The sequence below is a fragment of the Agelaius tricolor genome, unplaced genomic scaffold, assembly GCF_023055355.1.
Source record: "Agelaius tricolor isolate 1412-34295 unplaced genomic scaffold, bAgeTri1.0.p SCAF_23, whole genome shotgun sequence".
Classification (NCBI taxonomy): domain Eukaryota; kingdom Metazoa; phylum Chordata; class Aves; order Passeriformes; family Icteridae; genus Agelaius; species Agelaius tricolor.
Window position 1 is genome coordinate 12,831,999 of NW_027269283.1, and position 19,103 is coordinate 12,851,101.

Sequence of the window (19,103 nt, forward strand, 5' to 3'; positions counted from 1 at the left end):
TGAAGCTACCTTAAAGCTGATTTTCCCCCTCTAGCATTACCATGTGCAACTACATCCCAGTATCTGGGTGTGACACTTGTATTGCAAGGAACACTTACTCAGAAGACTTCTGGAAAGTCTGTAGAATGCCACAGGTAATCTGAGGATAAAAAAAAAACCTTCAAAGGAATATTTAGCACTAGTCTAAATCTTTCTCCTGTTGTTATAGGGAGAGTAGGACTTGCACTTGATTACTTATGAAAATACTGTATCTGTAAGCATACATGAATTTTCAATTTCATAAAATAACCCAAGTCCTAATGCTTTAAGAGCTCATCACCTTGAGAAAAGTGAAATGCTCCTGGGTTTAAAGGACAGATGCACTTAACAGCTGCATTCCTTCCTCAAGGAGGCAGCAGGAGGGAAAGTTTGTCTTCCTTGAAATCAGTTTCTGTTTTGAGAAGACTGCACTGAGTGCTCTGCAGCAGCAGCATTGCTGGCCTGTGTGAGTGCACTAAGCCTCCTTCCCTGGCAGTCCCAGCTCAGCTGCTGTGCTGTGCCTGCTCTGCAGAGCCAGGCTCACTCCATCCTCTGACAGCCATTCAAGGACAGCTCCTCAGCCTTTGCTCTGCTGGGACCAGGGCTGAGGATGCACTGCAGAGCTCTCACCGTGCCAGGGACACCACTCTGCTCCCAGCCTTCCTTCCCAGTGTCCTGTGCAGAGACAGCACAGCTCCCCCGGCTCCAAGCCACTGCAGGGCCCAGGGCAGCAGCCTGGGTTCTCTGGGCTGCACTCTGAGGCACTGCTGATCCCAGGGCTCTGTCTGCAGGGATGGAGAGCCCTGAGCACACAGACAAACCAGGCCCTGTGTCTGCAGGGATGGAGAGCCCTGAGCACACAGACAAACCAGGCCCTGTGTCTGCAGGGATGGAGAGCCCTGAGCACACAGACAAACCAGGCCCTCTGTCTGCAGGGATGCAGAGCCCTGAGCACACAGACAAACCAGGCCCTCTGTCTGCAGGGATGCAGAGCCCTGAGCACACAGACAAACCAGGCCCTGTGTCTGCAGGGATGGAGAGCCCTGAGCACACAGACAAACCAGGCCCTGTGTCTGCAGGGATGGAGAGCCCTGAGCACACAGACAAACCAGGCCCTGTGTCTGCAGGGATGGAGAGCCCTGAGCACACAGACAAACCAGGCCCTCTGTCTGCAGGGATGCAGAGCCCTGAGCACACAGACAAACCAGGCCCTGTGTCTGCAGGGATGCAGAGCCCTGAGCACACAGACAAACCAGGCCCTGTGTCTGCAGGGATGCAGAGCCCTGAGCACACAGACAAACCAGGCCCACAGACACGAAGGAGGTGCAGGCAGAACTCTGTGCTCTGCCCCAAAGCAGCAGGAACAAAAGCCACAGGCCAAGGGCTGAGCACAGCCCAGTCTCTCCTCCCTGGGTAAATGTTTACCAGGGCTGCCAAGGCAGGAGGAAACAGTTGTAAGTGAAATGGGTTTGAGTTCAAGCTGCCCCATGGACACTTCTAGAGATACTCACAGCAGCAGCAGCAGCTGACACAGGTGACAGCAGGAGGGACCTGAACCTGTGCCAGGAGCAAGCACAGCACAGAGAGCAGCAGCACCGAGGGACTGCCCAGGGGCACAGCTCTGCTCCAGGGGAGGCACAGGGACACATGGAGAACACTGGAAATATAATACAGGAAAACACTGCCTGCTCCCCTGGCCACCAGAGAAATAGTAACCCCAGCTGTTGTCACACTTGAGAAAAAGAATGCATTCTTCCTCATTTTATCTGACAAAGTAATTAAGAAAAAAACCATTTCATTTCTATATCCATTTATTATTTTGGTCTGTAAAAATATAAGACTAATATACAACTACATCTAGCTTGATTTTTGTAAAATCAATCTTCATTCGGTGAGATACCAATGTACATTATACAATAAAGTTGTAAGAAAAATACTGATATTTGACATTTTAAACAAGTTCATTCATGTAAAAATCACATTGCAAGTAAAATTTAATTAGAAAATACATAATATTCACAAAAATACACATGTTAAAGACAGCTTGTGAGAACATTGTCCTAAATTTAATTCAGGTGTGGAAAAAAACATATGATTCACAGTTAGGCTTGACTTCTCCAGTACCACAGCAGAACTTTAAAGTAAATGCATCTTAATTCTATTAAGAATTTGTTCTTCCTATTAAGGTGCACTTGGATCTCCCAACCACCAGGGACATCACTTGTCCCCCTCTGTGCATGTACACAACATATAACACTAGTCAAAGGAATTTTAGTTTTTCATTCCATTCTGAAATAATTTGGGTATTTCATAAATTAATTTATAAAATCTGGATTGAAAATACAATTTACACACACAGGATACTTAATACACAGATTACATCAATAGCAGCGTAACATTGTCAATCATGCGCAGCATCCTCACTATCACTTCTGGAATTCTTTCTCCTTTTCTTAGCTATAGATAAAATCTATATAAAACAGTCAAGCCTGTAAGTATTGTCTTCCAGGGAGAAAACAGTATAGATGTTAAAAATTTAGGAGGTAGTGAATGAAAGGCTAACAATATCAGCATATTTTAAAAAACCCTATACTGAAGCCCAGTATCATTTATATATAAAATTAAATTTAGCCACTCATAATCAACCATTGATCATCCCAAAGTAGCAATTTAAAAATCTTTTGTAATTAACAGTGTATGTATTAGTAAGATATGGAAGAACTTTAGAAACTTTATGGTAACTGCAGCGTTAAGCAATTGCATGCTGTGCAGTCTGTCATTATAACTGTAAATACACATTCTTCAGTTTTATTCTTTTTTTATCAAGTCCCAAATGCTTAGTTTTACTACATGTCACCCAATTTCTGTGAAACAGAACATGATCTACGTCAAAAAGAACATGATCTCACGTTGAGATTACTCAGTTTGCAGGACAGGTCCTAAGAGATGAAGTCTCATGCAGTTTAGAGAAGGACCTCGGTTAAATTTCTACAAGTCCTTAATACTGGCATCAATGTTATTCAGACCACCCACCCACGGGCCTGGCAGCACAGCAGCCTCAGGGCTGGCACCTGCCCAGGCTCCTGGCCAGACCCAGCCCTCCCAGGCGACTCCATCCTTCCAGCTGTGATCTGAGCTTCAGAATCCTCACGGGCCGCACCAGCCCCAGAGGGGATTTGCATGGAATGAAAACATTTCACCTGCACTAAGTGCACTACCAGTTCATTCTCTGTACCTCTGGACCTCTCTTCTCTTCCCATCCAAGTGCCTTTATTCCTTTGATTATTCACAATACATTCAAGTAAACCAAAGGCACAGAAGTGCAAACTAGCAGAATAATGAGTCTCACCCTCCACTGGTGATTTCATACAGGAAGGAAAGTCTTTTGACAAAGGAAAATAAAGATATTGTCAAAGTAAACAATCTTCCATAAAGAAAGGAAGTGTAGAGCAGCACTGAGAGAAAACATGCACAGGTAAAGTCTCCATGTTGCAGAATGAACATTCCTTTTTCTCATTTCACACTAAGGGGATGTAGTTACTTCATTTTCAATAATTATTAGCAAAACAAGTAAGACACACTTGAAAGATCTTGTTCTTGTAAGATTCCAGGGCTCTCCACACACACACACACTAAGAAACCATAAATAAGTGTAACAAAAGAGCCCCTCAGCTGTGTTTGCAGAGTATCACTGCCTGCTGTGCCTATTCTCCATAAACCCTAAGAGGGATGGATGCCTCTCTTGGCATCTTGGACTCCAATGGCATTGCAGGTTTGAGAAAACTGCTCATCAGATACTAACTTCCAATGTGCACTTTGTAACATCAAACAGCAGGGATTTGTTTCTGCAGCAGTGTTTGCACCATCACAAAAACCTGAAACAAACACAGGTTTAGGCTCCGACAGTCTGTGAGGACTTCTACAGATGCCCTACCATTAAACTTACAGTTGAGTTGGTCTCCTGTTAGTAAAGTTACCAGAGGTAGATTTTCCTCAAATAGACTGAGGGGGAAAAAAGAAAGGGGTCAGTCTCCCTTCCCACTCATCACATCTTCCCAGAGGGTGGAACACACTGCCAAGCACCCGACTGCTGCTCTGGGGAGCACAGGACCAAGGACAGAACTGGCAGCACCCCACTCCTCCTGACAGAGGCCAAGGCAGCCCTGGGGAGATCCTTCTCCCCAGTCCTATTGGTCCCAGCTCATTTCCTGCTACAAGTTCTGTTCCCAGAGGAGGGTCTGGTTGGAACCAAGGGCCGAAGGGGTAAAGTGGGAGATACAAGAAGGGGAAGGATAAAAACAATGGCAGAAGCCTCCCCTGCAGCTGTCCCAGCGAGTGCAGTGCTTACACACACACCTTTGCTCTTGCAGCATCAGGACTTGTCATCAGTGTTTGCACACAGAGCAACACTGTAATATCCACAACACCCAGCCAGGGGCACAGAACAACCTGCATTTACAGAGCAGTTCCTAGTAATGAATAACTTAATATCACATGGCTCAAACCAGGTGTAGAAAAGCCTCATTCTCATTTAAAACTTTTTTTAATCCAGGGATTTAACAAGACTGTTCTAACTTGTTCAGGTTTGAAGAAAGTCACTTATATACAATCCAGGCTCATTCCAACAAACCTTTGCTAGTAGAAATCATTACAGTTTCTACTAGGACTGCAAGTGTAACAGAGATTGCATTATGCTATTTCCATAGCATTAAGTTTACATTTGATTTGTTTGTAATTTACTGGGATCAATAACTAAATCAAATTATATCCTTAAATATTACAAACTAGAATGAGAACAGGTCTTTGATGCATTAGTGTTAAGACTTTCACATCTGAATTTCCAAATCAGAGTCATTAAAAGCAAGCCTGGCCATTAAAACCAGTAATGGTGCCTGACTATCAGGCCTGTGGTTGCACATTCACTCACAAAGGAACAGTGACCTCCAAACCCCACTGCCCACAGAGCCCTGCTGCCCCTGTGTCAGCCAGGGCCAGACCAGTCACCCATCCCTTCCCAGCCACCTCTGGCCCAGAGCCCACGCACAGCTGTGCCAGCAGAGCAGCAGCAGAACAGCAGTGATGTGGCTGGGGCAGCTCCATCACACAAAGCAGCCCTTCAGAGGAAGGTGAAACCACAGCCTGGGAGATGGTCAGCCACACAGGTGAGCAAGGTTACTGCTATAGAACCAGTAGTATACGGCATAAAAAAATAATAAAAATCAAGTACCTTTAAAAGAAAGCTCACAGCCATCACTTAGCTATCCTTCATTTTCAATTTAAATTTCCCTCATTCATTTTCAGCTATTTATCAATTATTGTCCAGCTTTGTGAATTATTTACATTGAAGTGCAGAATTAATGAAGTTAGTCAACTTATGTAATTTTGAATTTCTTGATTTTACTTTTTTCCTTCCTTTTAATCTAACTGCAGTGCTTGGTAGATGGAGAGGTATAAAGTGTGTTACATATTAAGCCCAATTAAAACATGTATGGCATCCTTACTTATACAAAGTACACCAATGTCATTTCATAGTGTTATTATAGTTCCATCTTCCTCTAAGGACTTACGGCCTGGCTCTGGGGCTTCATACTCCATGCTAATGCTGCCTGTTGAGTGATTCAAGCTCATCTCACTGGAAGGAAGGAATCCATTTTGTGTGGACTCGTGGAGGAGTTCAATTTGTGATAAGGATTCTATGCTTTCGCTGGCAGGCGCAGCTTTTGGGATGTGCTGCGGCTCGCCGCTGTCTTCAATAATAATGTCCTCCTCATCGCTCTCCTCCTCTCCTTGCAGCAGACTGCCCAGCACGTTTGGAGTGCTGCTGGGGAGGCTGGACTCGGTGGACTGGCCGGAGCTGCCCGAAGTCCGACTGTTCCTCACGACGTTGTTCCTCTGGTTGGCGGGTCTGACCGTGATGATCAGGTTGCGGCTGTTGGCAATCATCATGTCTGTAACTTGATCGAGGCTTTTTCCTGACACCTCAATGCCGTTCACCTCCAGCACCTCATCGTTGACAGCCAGCAGGCCCGTGCTCTGAGCCAGCCCCCCGGGGACCAGCCTGGATATGAAGATGCCCGGCACCTTCTCCAGCCCGTGCGGGGTGACCCTGACGCTGGAGCCGTCGCGGATGTAGAAGCCCAGCGGTTTGTCGGTGCCGTACTTGTAGAGCCGCACCCTGCGGTGGGTCTCGGGCAGAATATCCACGTCTATGATGGAGGACACGGGCCTGAAGTCCTGGGGCATGCTAATGACAATGTGGGGCTTCTTCTTGTGGTTGTCCGGACGCAGCACGTTGGATAGGACGTTCTTCTTCCTCGTCATGGTGTCCGTCCCGAAGGCACTGTAGTCTGCATCCTCTGTAAGACAGAGCGCACGGGGATTAGAGCCCGCAGCAGCCAGGTCACACTGCTCATGTGTGTTAGCTCAGCAGAGGCCAACAGCTCCTCTACAAAGTGTTAGCCGTACTATCACAGAAGAGTTCCTCTCTACTCGTGAAACAAAACCTTGAATGTTATGACACACAAAGTTTGGAATACTTTTGGTTTTCTGCTACTGAAGGAAAGAGCGCACGCAAAAGAAATTAAAAGCAGTCAGCAGCAGACACAAAGAGCTACAGCTGCCTGAGAAAGGGTAGAATGGAAAGAGTGAGTACATTCCTAGAAACATTTTAATTTTATTCAGAGTAATTCCACTTGCTAGTTTTCTCTCCTCAGGTTTCAGATCACTGGAAAAGAAAGAATGAAAAAGGGAAAGCAGCCAGCGTGCCTATTATTGCCTAGTTACTGGGAGGCAGCCAAGTGACCTGGATTCAAACTCCAGAAAGCTTATTCCATTCTGCACTCTTCCCTGCCCCCACGCCATGTAGGTAAAATGGCTGTGGAGCAGAAACAAAGAGACCTCGCACACAAATACTTCAAGCAAAACTGTTCATGCAGGCAATGCTGTAACTGCCACAACTTGATACAGGAATAGGCAAATGGCTTAGAGCTTAAAAAAATCCAAAAGAAAACATATTAGTCCCACAACTACTTGTAAGGGACAAGAAAACATGTTCTGCGGAAGCAATACTGATTTCTGAAATGCTTATTTACCAAAGGTTCCATTTTTCATTTTAATATGCAATAACTCACCAAAAAGAATCAACCTAAATACATTCAGATCTGAGCTTCCTCTGATTTACACTCATAAATTGAGTGTAATCACTCAGACTACACACATCTTTGCTCTGCAGGGGAAAAGCCCCAATAATCATGCAGAGCTGGACTGCACTAACCCCAGGACCCAGAGAAGTTGGGATTTCTTTGTATTATCCCATTCAGATGCCATTGGTAGAGCCAAGAAAGTGGAAGAATGGTTATACATTCAATCTGTGGACTAGTCTGACTGTGGCAATGCTGCCCTGGTGGCATTTCAGGACAGCTGCCAGCTGCTGAGGAAATCAATGAGTGCATTTGCTTCTGAGGCTGAGATACACAGACATGAACCAGTTACATTTGGACTCCTCAGACGCTTCAAGCAAAACAGACCAGAGAAAGTACTCCTAGAGCAAGAGGCTAACACTACTGCAGCATCTAACACCAACTCCTCCCTTCCCTTCCCTTCCCTTCCCTTCCCTTCCCTTCCCTTCCCAGCCTTTAGGGCTGCTGAACACAAGAACAGTGCTTTGCCTGCTCTAGGAAGGCAGTCTTGGACCTGGTACTCTAAAAGATAAAGGACAAGAAGAAAAGAAACAAATTTAAATTAGCCCACAAAAAACCCTCAAAGGGATTTATTGTCAACTCCTGGCTTGTGTGGACACAATAGTTCATCAACATGTTTTAGAAAAATGTGTCCTGGTGATGGCCTCATTTACATCTCTTTTTTATTTCCTTTGTTTAAAAAAATAATTACACCATAAAGAAGGCAAAGCTCTTGCTTAGCTGTTTGCTAAACAAGAGCATCTTTTGCACTGATGTTTATAGATAAAGTTATTCAACAATTTAACTCACACAATCAGGAGTTATTTCTGAAGATACCTAATTCACACAGCCCTACTATAGCCTGAAGGCACTTCTGTAGCAATCTCAGTTACTTTGTAATTTAAGGTTTAATTAATATAACATTAGATCTTAACATCAAGCACAAAGGCTTTAGAAATAGCCTAAAATCTGATTGTTACATGTCTAAGATCGTTAGGTCAGCTGTGTTGAAGAGCTGGTGCATTAAAAAACCATTCAATCTCTCCATAAAACCTTTTAACAGGTGAGCAGTGTCTGAAGTGAAACACCTACAGAAATGGAAACTCAGCCTTTTCTCTGTAGAAGGCCCTTTGGAATGTCTGACTAAGATCAGCTGGTTAAACCCCTGTACTCCATTCAGTGCTGACAACATACTGACTTTTCAGACAACATGGAACAATTCTTTTCATGTTTGCTAAAAATTTATGATCAAAGGGAAAAGTGAGAGAAGTTTTGCCCTTATCTCCCCTGACAACCCATCCAACCAGTTTCCAGTTTAGACATCTGGTGTTTCACTGAAAGAATTTTTGCAATTCAATGAGGTGCAATAACTTCTCTTTTTTTTATTTAGAACTACAACTGTTTACAAAACAACCTGGAAAGGACAATTGTGCAATCTGATCCTGGACAGGTCTTACTTTAAATACAAGGTAACACTTGCACTCACTCCTGCTGAAGTGCAGGCTGCTGCTGAGGGCTCCAGGACACAGGTCCCAGCAGGCTGGTGCCACCCCAGCACTCGGCTCCTGCTGCTCTCAGTACAGCTGCTAGTTTAGAAAAAGGCACGAGAAAACAGGACAGCAGAGCTTTGTCAGGACTGACTCTGCCACGAGTGTTCTCCCGTGTCATTGCAACACGTAAAGGTGTTCAGTTGATGGGGTTTTCCCCTTAGATTCAAAGTGCACAAGGTCAGAGAATTAGACTGTGGTATTTTACCTATTCTGTCATATCAAATATGTAAAGCATTCCATGATCCCAGCTTGCCACAGTGGCTATAAGGCTTCTTCACCTTCATGACAGGACACACACCCTGCAGGAAGTCTGGCATGAGCGAGATACACAAACAAATTTATTACATCCAAGTAGATCTATCATGTCCTGTAAATGGTCAAAGACAGTTTGTGCTCTTTACCCAAGTTAGATTTCGAACTGCTCCCAACTTCCTTCACAGAAGCCACCTCCCAGGCTGCCTTCCACAACTATCAGCTGGGAACTCCTGTCCTAATCAATTTTTTCCAGTTAGCAGAGAAGCACAAAGATCAGCTGCAACAGGACTGGCTTTGAAAGAAATATTATGTAAATCTCTGTATGCAAATAACAGATTCCAAAGGACTTTTTAAACAAAATCTAAGAGTAGAAAAACATTTCTTGGAAAAGAAAGGAACTTTAAAAGTCTCTTTCAGAAGACAAATCAGAAGTCTTAAATTGAGCTGGTGGTTTTGTTTTTAGTAACTTTCTTAAGTTACAGGACACATGGCTGAAGTAAAAGCATCCCAAAACTGCAAGCCAGATGTCAAAACATTTAAGAAACTCTGACAAACCAGAGGGAAAGTTTTTTTTTTCATTATAACTGCTCTTAATAGTTAAAGAATTCAGAACTAGCACAAATCTTAAGATAAACAGTTAAGGTTAGAGAACGTGTGAGGAAAAAAAATAGTGGAAGGTTGATAGACTCATCTCCCCAAATGTCACCAGAACAGCACACTCTGGGTAACCTCTCTTCCACTGCTGAACAAGTTTTCTAAAGCAATACTCTCAAGTACAAAGGCATCTTTGTTCTGGCACCTCACTAATCAGTTTAAAGCCCCGGCAAAAATATTTTGGCCTAAAGCCAAAGGACAAGGTGTTAACTACAGATAGTGTGAAGGAGAAGGTCCACACAGGGCAGGAAGGATTTCTCCCCCCAGCAGGCTCAAGCTCAAGGTGGCACCGATCTGTACAGACTTATGACATGAAATTGAAAACAAAAGCCCACAAATGCCAAATCTGGTTTCAATTTCATGTTATTGAAGACAGATTTTTGAAATATTTCCCTGACCCGTTTGCAAATCAATGTAGAGTTACCATTAAGAATTCAATTTTCAAAGCCCCCAAGTAGTTAATGTATTTGAACAGAGATGCAATTTAGCATTTTTTAAATATGACCCAACAAATCTCCTCCTATTTAGTCATGAAATATAACAAAATATGGTTTTAGGAAAGCAAGCTGTGTTTTTAGGAAGAGGCCTCAGAACAGCTAGGCTAGTCTACAAAGAGCTGTTTAAAAAGCCAACTGCTCTTACTTCTCAGCAAAGTAAAGCTTCTCAGTGACAAAGTGTCTCTCAAGAGGCACAAGTGGATTAACCAAAGAATCCACTTCTCTCTAAATACAGCCACATCCATGCAGAACTTGCAGGAGTTGGATATTGTAATTTAGAATCCTTGGAGGGACTGTTAAGGACATTATAATGAAATGTATCTTCTGTTATCTCTGCTGCTCTCGTATTTACAATGCAAAGCTCCCCACATCAAGCTGCCCTTCAGCCTATGCAGACTGTTCCCCTCCATTTTCTCTTCAGAAGGGCAGAAGGGTTTTTCTCACAGACAGAGTGACTCCCATACATCTGGATTTAATCACAATACATCAGTTTAACCTTTAAATACCAGATGTCAACAGTACCTGTTAATCTGTTAAACTGCAGAATGAAATTCCAGCAAGGAATGTTTTCTGCAAGCTGACAGCCAATCCTGACTTGGGCAACATCAAGCCCCAGTTTGGATTTTAGCACTGGAGCAGTTTATAAAGTATTTTAAAGGAATTTTGTGAAATACAGTTAGAGGACCCTACGAGGAATAATTTGTGATTTCATTACAGGATCTCTAGGTTTTTTACCACATCACATCAACCAAGCCACATAAGTGTTCTGGACAAACAAAGCTTTCAGAATGAGAAGTCAAAATCAAACAGGAAAGAGAAGAGTTGTTACTCTGGCATAACACTTCCCAAATTCTGGAGTCCCATTATCACAACCATTGCTTATTAGTAGAAGCAAAACATCTTGCAGCTCCCATTTCAACCCCTCAAGGTGTTCCTTGGATGCAATATACTAAGAAGTTAATAGTATTTACATTAGATTTCACTGCAGTCTGCTCATACCTCAAGCTGGCTTTGCACAAATTACTTGAAGTTTCTAAATAGTTAAGACAGTATGATAAAAATTTCATAGATTATAAAGAATCAAAACACTTTCTCTCTCTTTCCCCACAGTGGCTTTTTTTCAAAGATCTTAAATTCCCAACTACTGCCGCTGGAAATACAAAAGAAGTCAAAATTCCATTACAAAACCCACAAAAACTTTTCAGCTGATTGAAGAGAATGCATGAAAGCCACAAGTAGCCTTGCAGGTGGAAAAGTAACTTGTGTCACTTAATATAGCTCCAAACCAGCCCAGATCCAAGCAGCCCCATCAATAGCAGGTATTTGCTAAGACATTTCCATTCCATTCCAGAGGCACAGCCAGTAAGGTTGTTGCAATCTGTGAATTAAGGACACTTAAATCACACTGCACAAAATATGAACCATCCCTAACTCCACCAATCCAGCCTTGGTTACAGGCAAACCATCACAAATTAAATACAGAATAAAGTTGTTTCTGTATTTTCCATCAAACAAACATCTCCTCTGCATGCAAAGATGTCAGTACAGGCAAAGCCCCAATTTCACCAATGGATGTGATCAGTGTGATCACAACTAATTCCCAGCAAAGTGCAGTGGGGACTGTGGTGCCAGCCTGGGCTCTTTATTCCCTGAAACTACAGAGGCAGAAGGCTCTCGTGCCCAAGGGAAGGCAGTGACACCTGGAACTTCCTGCACAGCTTTTCCTACTCATCAATTCTTGTTCTGATAAACTAAAATGGAATCATCATCTTCTACTTTTGTGCATTCTACAACTCCTGGCACCAGAGTAGTAACAAATAATCCACCTGGATCAAATCAAGGTAAAGGACTGTAGGAAACTAAAGGTGCATGATAAACACAACACTCGGAACAGGCAACGTTGGACCTGTCACAGTAGGAACAATCTAAAAACCATATGGTGTTAAAATATAAACTCAATAATCCCAGCCTGACAAAGGGGCTTATCCCTTCCTGTCATATGGCTACTGTAGGGGATTAGATGGAATCCCAGGCCTTGTCTCTCTCCAGGTTCTGCTAAAGCAAATGCTTCATGCCTTTGGCACTTCAGCACTGAGAGCACAGGCCTTAGAGCACACTCTATACTATCAACACAAACAAAACAAACATTTTGCCAGCACTCAGCAGCTGCCAAGCAGCCACACTGGTTATGAATATTGGGTTTGTGTCAGGCTCTTGTGGAGTTGTTCACTTTCTGGAGTGGGAGTTGACAAAAGGTTCTGATGCCCAAGCATTTTCTAAGGAAAAGATTCCTGTCTTCACAACAACCTGGAACAACACCACAAGAACAAATACAAACTTCCAATTGGATTTTTTTCCCTTAATGAACAAAAGCAGACAGTAGGAACATAACCAGAGCAGACACAGTACTTTTACACGCAAACCATCAAAGCAAGCAGCCCTCACTCCTGAGGTTTGCTAACTGATATAAGCTTGGCAGCTGAAAACTTCAAGATGTTTTATTAGGAAAGTGTGATAAGAGTAGCATATTACAAAGTTAGTCTTGAATTTATATTTTAATATTGCATTTAATACTTCATGTAATAACATTTTTAATATTACCTTCCATCCTGTAATGGTCTTCTTGTCTGATCAAGACTGGAATTTTCAGTGAAAAGTATCCAACATACAGAGCAGAAAAGCTTAGAGGTTAAAAGTTTATTTTCATCTGCTTACATAAAACCAGAAAGAAGCATTTGCTAGAGATTTAACTTGACTTTAACTCAACTAAATATAAGCAAAATATCACAAAGTATAAATAGGTTGCCTGAGGAAGCTCTTGCAAGAGAGACAAGTTGTGAATACCTTTCATGACTCATAATTATTACGGAATTTGACATGAAGAAATAGGACTGAAGGGTTTTTTCCTCCATACATCACACTGCAACTGGATGAACAGATGGTTCACATTCCTCAAGTGCTCTTACCTTTTCTCTGAATGAAAATCCTGAGGAGAGGATTGGCTGTAGAGACTGCTTTGTGATAATTGTCATCATTATTGATAGGCAGCAGGTCTCCATGAATGTCCGTGTACCCCACCAGAACATCAACGTTTGGGATCTTGTGCACGTGCTGCAGTAATCCATAGAACTCCTCAAACTTCCCAGGCTTCGATCTCTCCAGAGAAAATCGTCGAAATTCTGCCCCAAACTACAACAAAATACATCTTACATCATTAATATGGAAGCAACGATTATTTAATGTTAAACCAGAAATGTTATGGAATTAAAAGTGCACTAAAACCTACAACAAACAATTTTGACATGGTATAATAAAACAGTCAGTGAAAACAGTTGTTTTTTCCCCGAAGTTAACACTAGTTTTGCAGCTGGTGAAATGTGTACCTTTGAGCGTGCCAGGGCTGTTCCACTGCTCCATTTAACTGAGGGAGCACTGAGTGATGAACCGGGGCAGGGATGGCTGCAGGTTCCCATGGGCTCATGGAGCAGCCACGCTGGGCAAGGGACAGGCTGGGGGCAGCACTGCTGTGGCACTGAAAGCAGGGCTGTGATCGACAGCCTGTGCTGTGTGCCCACCTGGAGTTCGGTTCTGACAACTGCCCGTGCCCTTGAGAACAGCGTGCAGAGATCGTTACACAACCCTGGGTCACCCAGCAAGGCTGAGCAGCCTTCACAGCCCCGGCTGCTTGGGCAGGAAGTGAAAACGGCCCTTGGCTGTGAGCACCACAAAGATGAAGAGCTGCTGCTTTCAGCACAACCCGCGTGCAGCACAGCTCCGGGGAGCTGATCTCAGCTCCGAGATGACAGAGGCGACAGCCACTGCCTTTAAGAGCATTCAGAAGATTCCTGCGCATGAGCAAGGCTCAAATCTTGATTGCAACAGTCTTTTAAATCAGGGTTCTATCCAGGGTATAGAACCTGGATTTTCCAAATCTGGTAAGGTTCAGAAAATATGGAAAAAAGAAAATTAGTCACTGACACTACTTTAAGGGGTAGCATTTGCTTGTAGTCAACATAATCATTCAACAAAAAACCCAGCTCACAAATCCACTCAAGCTCAGTCTCCTACATCATCTCTAAAGCAAACACTTATTAAAACACGTTGCTGACTAAGGCAATAATACAGTGGGGGCAGGCAGAGACTCAACTGGGTGCCAAGAAAAGGATGAGCATTTGATGTAGACTAGACAAATTGTGATTTTTACCACACATAGCTAGTAAAATGTTGGTGTTCTGCCTAATAAGGGCAGGACCCAAAGCAAACAGAATATTGGATAAAAATTACTCTAAATCCTCCGTATCAGGCACATACACAACATACCAGAGACGTCAAAAGGAATCCAGAGATAGCAGCAGCCAGGTTACAAAAACCAGAACAGACTGTATACGAATTAAAAGGATAATAAGCTAATAATTCAAAAACACTAAATTGGCTGCTTTTTTGTGTGTGAATTCTATTGCTAACCTACAGTGAAAATAAAGATTTTAAATAATTTCTTTAGCAAGTTTAGTTTTAAGCAGAGCAGAAGCACACCGGAACAAAATGCTCTGAGTGCACGTTTGAGCCTCAGTGTCACATACTTGGGTGTATTTTACACACAGGAGATGTGGAGGTGCACTTCACCTCACACTATTGCAATCCTTTGGAGAATAAAAGCCTTGGAGCTCTCACATACAAACAAAGCACTGAAAATCAGCAGACAAGGACCTCGTTGTTAGCACGTTAACACCACCTAACTCAAAACAAGCTCCACCTTCAACACCCCACCTTCCTCCAAAAGCTTCAAATAAAGGAATTATCTGGGAACATTCCTGCTCTAAAAAACCTGCAATTACCCTACCACTGACTAATGAGGCAGAAGGGATGATTCGTACCTGCTTACAAACAAAAGCCCAGCCCACGGGAGGAACTCCCGGCGCGTCAGAGGCAGCACAGCTCAGTCGTGACATCAGCGCAGGACCTGGTCCTGCCCCAGCTCCTGCCCCAGCTGCGAGCCCCGCAGGAGCTGCCCATGCACGGCACACATCGAAACTGTTTGGCTTTCAAGGATTACACAGCTTAAACACAATTCAGTAATAAAAGTTTTAAAAAGCCAACAACCGCACCCTCAGGTTGGAATAAATGTTGAATCTTACCACAGCAAGCAAAGGTCCAGATTTTCAAACGTGTGGTTTTTATTTTTTTCCATGTTATTTTATATACATTTGGTGCAAATACCAAAATACTCCTAACCCACTCGTATTTCCTAACACAGTTTGCTCAATACTATTAGAAAGCAGATAAAAGACAAGTCCAACAGTGCAATTCCATTCTTTGAACCGCTGAGATGTCTGCAGACACTTCCATCCCATGAAACAGGCCTGCACTTGATGTCCTAGAGCAGTAACTTAAGCAGAGAAGGCTCCTTGCCACCTGAGTTCTTTACAAGCCCTCCTGCCTCTGTGCCTCCCCTCTGTGCCTCCCCCGGGAGAAGCAGGGGAGCCATGGAGCACAGCACGAAGGCACCCGGGATGCTCACTTAACACTCATTTATGGGTCACCCTTTTTAGTCCTCTGAAACACAGCGCAGAGATGCTCGATGCAAGTCTCCATCACTGACAGAACATGAGCTGCGGTCATCTTCTCTGGCTTACCAGTTTTTCAGATTGTACTCAGAAAAAAATGTTATTCCAAGTCATGAAAACGGGGGGAAACCTGAATTTTAATATATAGAGAACTAGAAACTTGGGGTTTCCATACCATCACTAGGAACTGTAGTCTGGGGTATAAAGCTTTATTTTCCATGGCAAGAAAATGGGCTGACTGGAATTCAAGTACTACAGGAATCGCCAGGGCAAGCTCAGAGCAGTTACCCAAACTGAATAAACTAAACTAACAAAAGGATTGTGCTCATGTAACTGCAAGCACAGTTGGGCCCAGCCTTGTCAGCTGAGGCACAGTTATTGATTTGGAATATCTAAATAAAGAGCTGTGCATCATGGAGCAACCTTCAAAGCCCAGGCCACTCCACAGGAATGGCTCCCTCCACCTCCCACACAGGCGTTTCTTCTTTCTCTCCAGAATTGCTCATTTTCATAGAAGGAAGATGACTCCTCTGCGATATTAAATTGAGGTGCTGTTAAATAATGCATTAGTAACAAGTAGTTCTAGGAATGCCTTGAATCCTGCTCCATAATATGCACTTGAGGGACAATCCCTATTCATTAGGGCTACATTTCTCTGTACAAACACCAGGAACACATCCCAGGGCTGATCCCCTAGATAGATTTTAAATCAAGGAAAACACACAGCGGGGAAACAGTAGGGCTGAGGAAACAAGTGATTTGGGTTTGTAAGCACATCATACTGATCATTCTCAACATTATAAGAGCATAAATGAAAGACTTCCCCATCACAGTACTAACTTAACTGCTACGTGAAATAACAGCTACCTGATACTCCTGTGCTTGCTGGTTTAGGCCACAGGGAAATTGAACACTTTAAAGAAATCATCCTCATTCAGGCTGTAGAGACCAACCTCACACTGTCCAGAAGTTCCACCTCTAAATGATACATTATCCTGAAACATCCACACAGCTCGAGCCCTGACTGCTTCACCTGCACTGCTGCTCTAACACCTCACTAGCAGGAAGGGAGGGGACAGAGCACAGGCTGCTCCCCACTTCAAAAACAACCCAAGAAAGCCATGTGGCCACCAATGGAAAGAAAACACATTCCCACGTGGATGCACTTACAATCTGCCTAGGCAATGAAAAAGGGACTTTAACTCAACATTTCTTTAACTAAGAGAGACACTCCACCTCATACTGTACATCCAGCAGTTTTACAACTGGAAATTATTACGAATATAAAGCAGAAAAAAAAATCTAATTTCTCTCAAAATATCTAAATTTTATCAGAAAAACTTTGTCTAAGCATCAAAAAAAAATTTAAAAAGGAGTGGATATACACATGGGAGAATTTACAGAGCTGGGCAAAGCTGTGAGCACCTGACACAGGTGATCTCTGCGGGAACACACAAGTACACACTCCTGCAACACTGCCAGGGTAAAAGTCTCTCGGGGCCTCTAAGAGAAGGCAAACTCCACTTTTGGATAAGCTAGCCAGGGCTCACCTCTACCTCTACTGTGAGCCTACGCTGTACCGCACAAAAAGCTACAGAAAGACATAATCATTAGGGAAAAAAGGTAACTACAGAAACAGTCACTAACAAACGCACTCATCGCAATTCGGACAAATAGAGGATCCTGACGCTTGCAAATTATCACAGAACTGTTAGGGTTGGAAGGATCCTCTGGAGATCATGTACTCCACTGCCCAAGCATGTCTATAAACACCTCCTTGGCCCAGTGATCCCACGCTTTCCGTACATATTTGTCTGTACGTCTTTCAGTCCGTCCAGAGACTCAGGGGTCAACTCCACTTACCTGTTTTCTTTTAAACCCCTCAAAACCATTTATATTTTTTCCCCGCAGACAGCGCGCCCAGCAAGCGACCCCACCACCTCCGCCGGGGGCAGCGGGGCCAGGTGGGGAGGGAGCGCGGGGCCCGCCCGCCCGAGCCCTGTGGCCTGCGGAGCGCTCAGGCCCCGGCGGCCGTGCCCCGGCGGCCCCTCGGGCAGGTGAGTCAGCAGCTGACGCCGTCCCTGTCCCCGTCCTGTCCCCGCAGCGACACCGCGGCCCGACGGCCCCGCAGGGCCGGCCCGCTCCTTCCCCCGCGCCCGCGGCCCTCAGGCGGCGGCGACGGCTCCCACCTTGCTCTTCACCTCCATGGTGCCCAGGCCGCGGCTGCCCGCGGCCCCGCGCTGAGCCCGGTTCATGCCTCGCGCGGTCGCTGCGTCCGCTGCTCTGGCTCCTGTGTCCGCCGGAGCGCTGCGGGACGGGCAGCGGCGCGGCCCAGCCAAGAGCCCCGGCACCCGCGGCCGCTCCGCCGCCTCCGCCCTCAGCGCGGCCGAGGCCGGGGCGGGGCCGCGCGGCTCCGGCACCTGCCGGGCACCGGGGCGGGGCCCTCGCGCGCCTGCGCCGCCTCCGCGGGGCCGCGCACGGGCGGGGTCGCGCACCTGCGACCGCAGCGCAAGATGGAGGCGGCGGCGCGGGAGCGATGCGGGAGCGGTGCGGGCTCTGTGCTCCTGTACCCGCTGCAGGTGCAGGCCCTGCCTCCGCAGCCGTTGTCCTGCACGGGGCTGGAGCGCGGATCGGCTCCCGCTGCCTCCGCGGGCACCTCCCGCGCCGGGGAGCCGCCATCCCGCGGCTCCGCATCCTCCCGCGGCCCTCAAGAGCCTCCATGCCGCGCTCCGGGTCGTCCACAGGCCTGAGGAGCCAGCCCTAACCCTCACCCCACAGCCCTGAGGAGCCAGCCCTAACCCTCACCCCAGAGCCCTGAGGAGCCAGCCCTAACCCTCACCCCACAGCCCTGAGGAGCCAGCCCTAACCCTCACCCCACAGGCCTGAGGAGCCAGCCCTAACCCTAACCTAACCCTCACCCCAGAGCCCTGAGGAGCCAGCCCTAACCCTCACCCCACAGGCCTGAGGAGCCGCCATCCCCAGCCCTGCGCCCCTCACGACCCCGCAGCCCCCGGGTCAGGCTGCCCTGGAGGCTCAGACCCCTCAGCCATCGAGCTTGGGCATGGCTGAGCCAGCTCCAGACAAGGATCCCTTCAGCCACAGCAGTTCTGTGATTCGGGGATCTCGGGGTCCCACGGGTGTAACACACAAACCACACCAGTGTTAGTTGATGTTTGCATATTACATAAATAAATCTTGGTCAGGCCAAGAGTTTGAAGTCTTCCTTTCAGGATGTGGTTCTGTGTCCACCTGTAAAGGTGCTCATGGAGCTTGTTTTCATTTTAGTTGCAAATAAGATTGTGGGATCCGGTAACGTCAGAGATAACCTTCCTTGTATTAATTCTGAGACAGATCAATTTAGTCTAAAGGCCAGTTAAGCTACCCTGA

The 19,103-nt window shown here is 45.4% G+C and overlaps 1 protein-coding gene across 1 annotated transcript; it reads right to left on the reverse strand.

Annotated features, from left to right (window-relative positions):
• Window positions 1-1,811: 1,811 nt before the first annotated feature.
• On the reverse strand, window positions 1,812-18,179 carry PARD6B (par-6 family cell polarity regulator beta). The gene is made up of 3 exons (XM_071446659.1): window positions 17,906-18,179; window positions 13,119-13,341; window positions 1,812-6,374 (listed from the first exon to the last, which is right to left on the reverse strand). Exons 1-3 carry the CDS (start codon window positions 17,969-17,971, stop codon window positions 5,545-5,547), a joined length of 1,119 nt encoding a protein of 372 aa, XP_071302760.1. The 5' UTR covers window positions 17,972-18,179; the 3' UTR covers window positions 1,812-5,544.
• Between the last annotated feature and the right edge of the window lie 924 nt (window positions 18,180-19,103).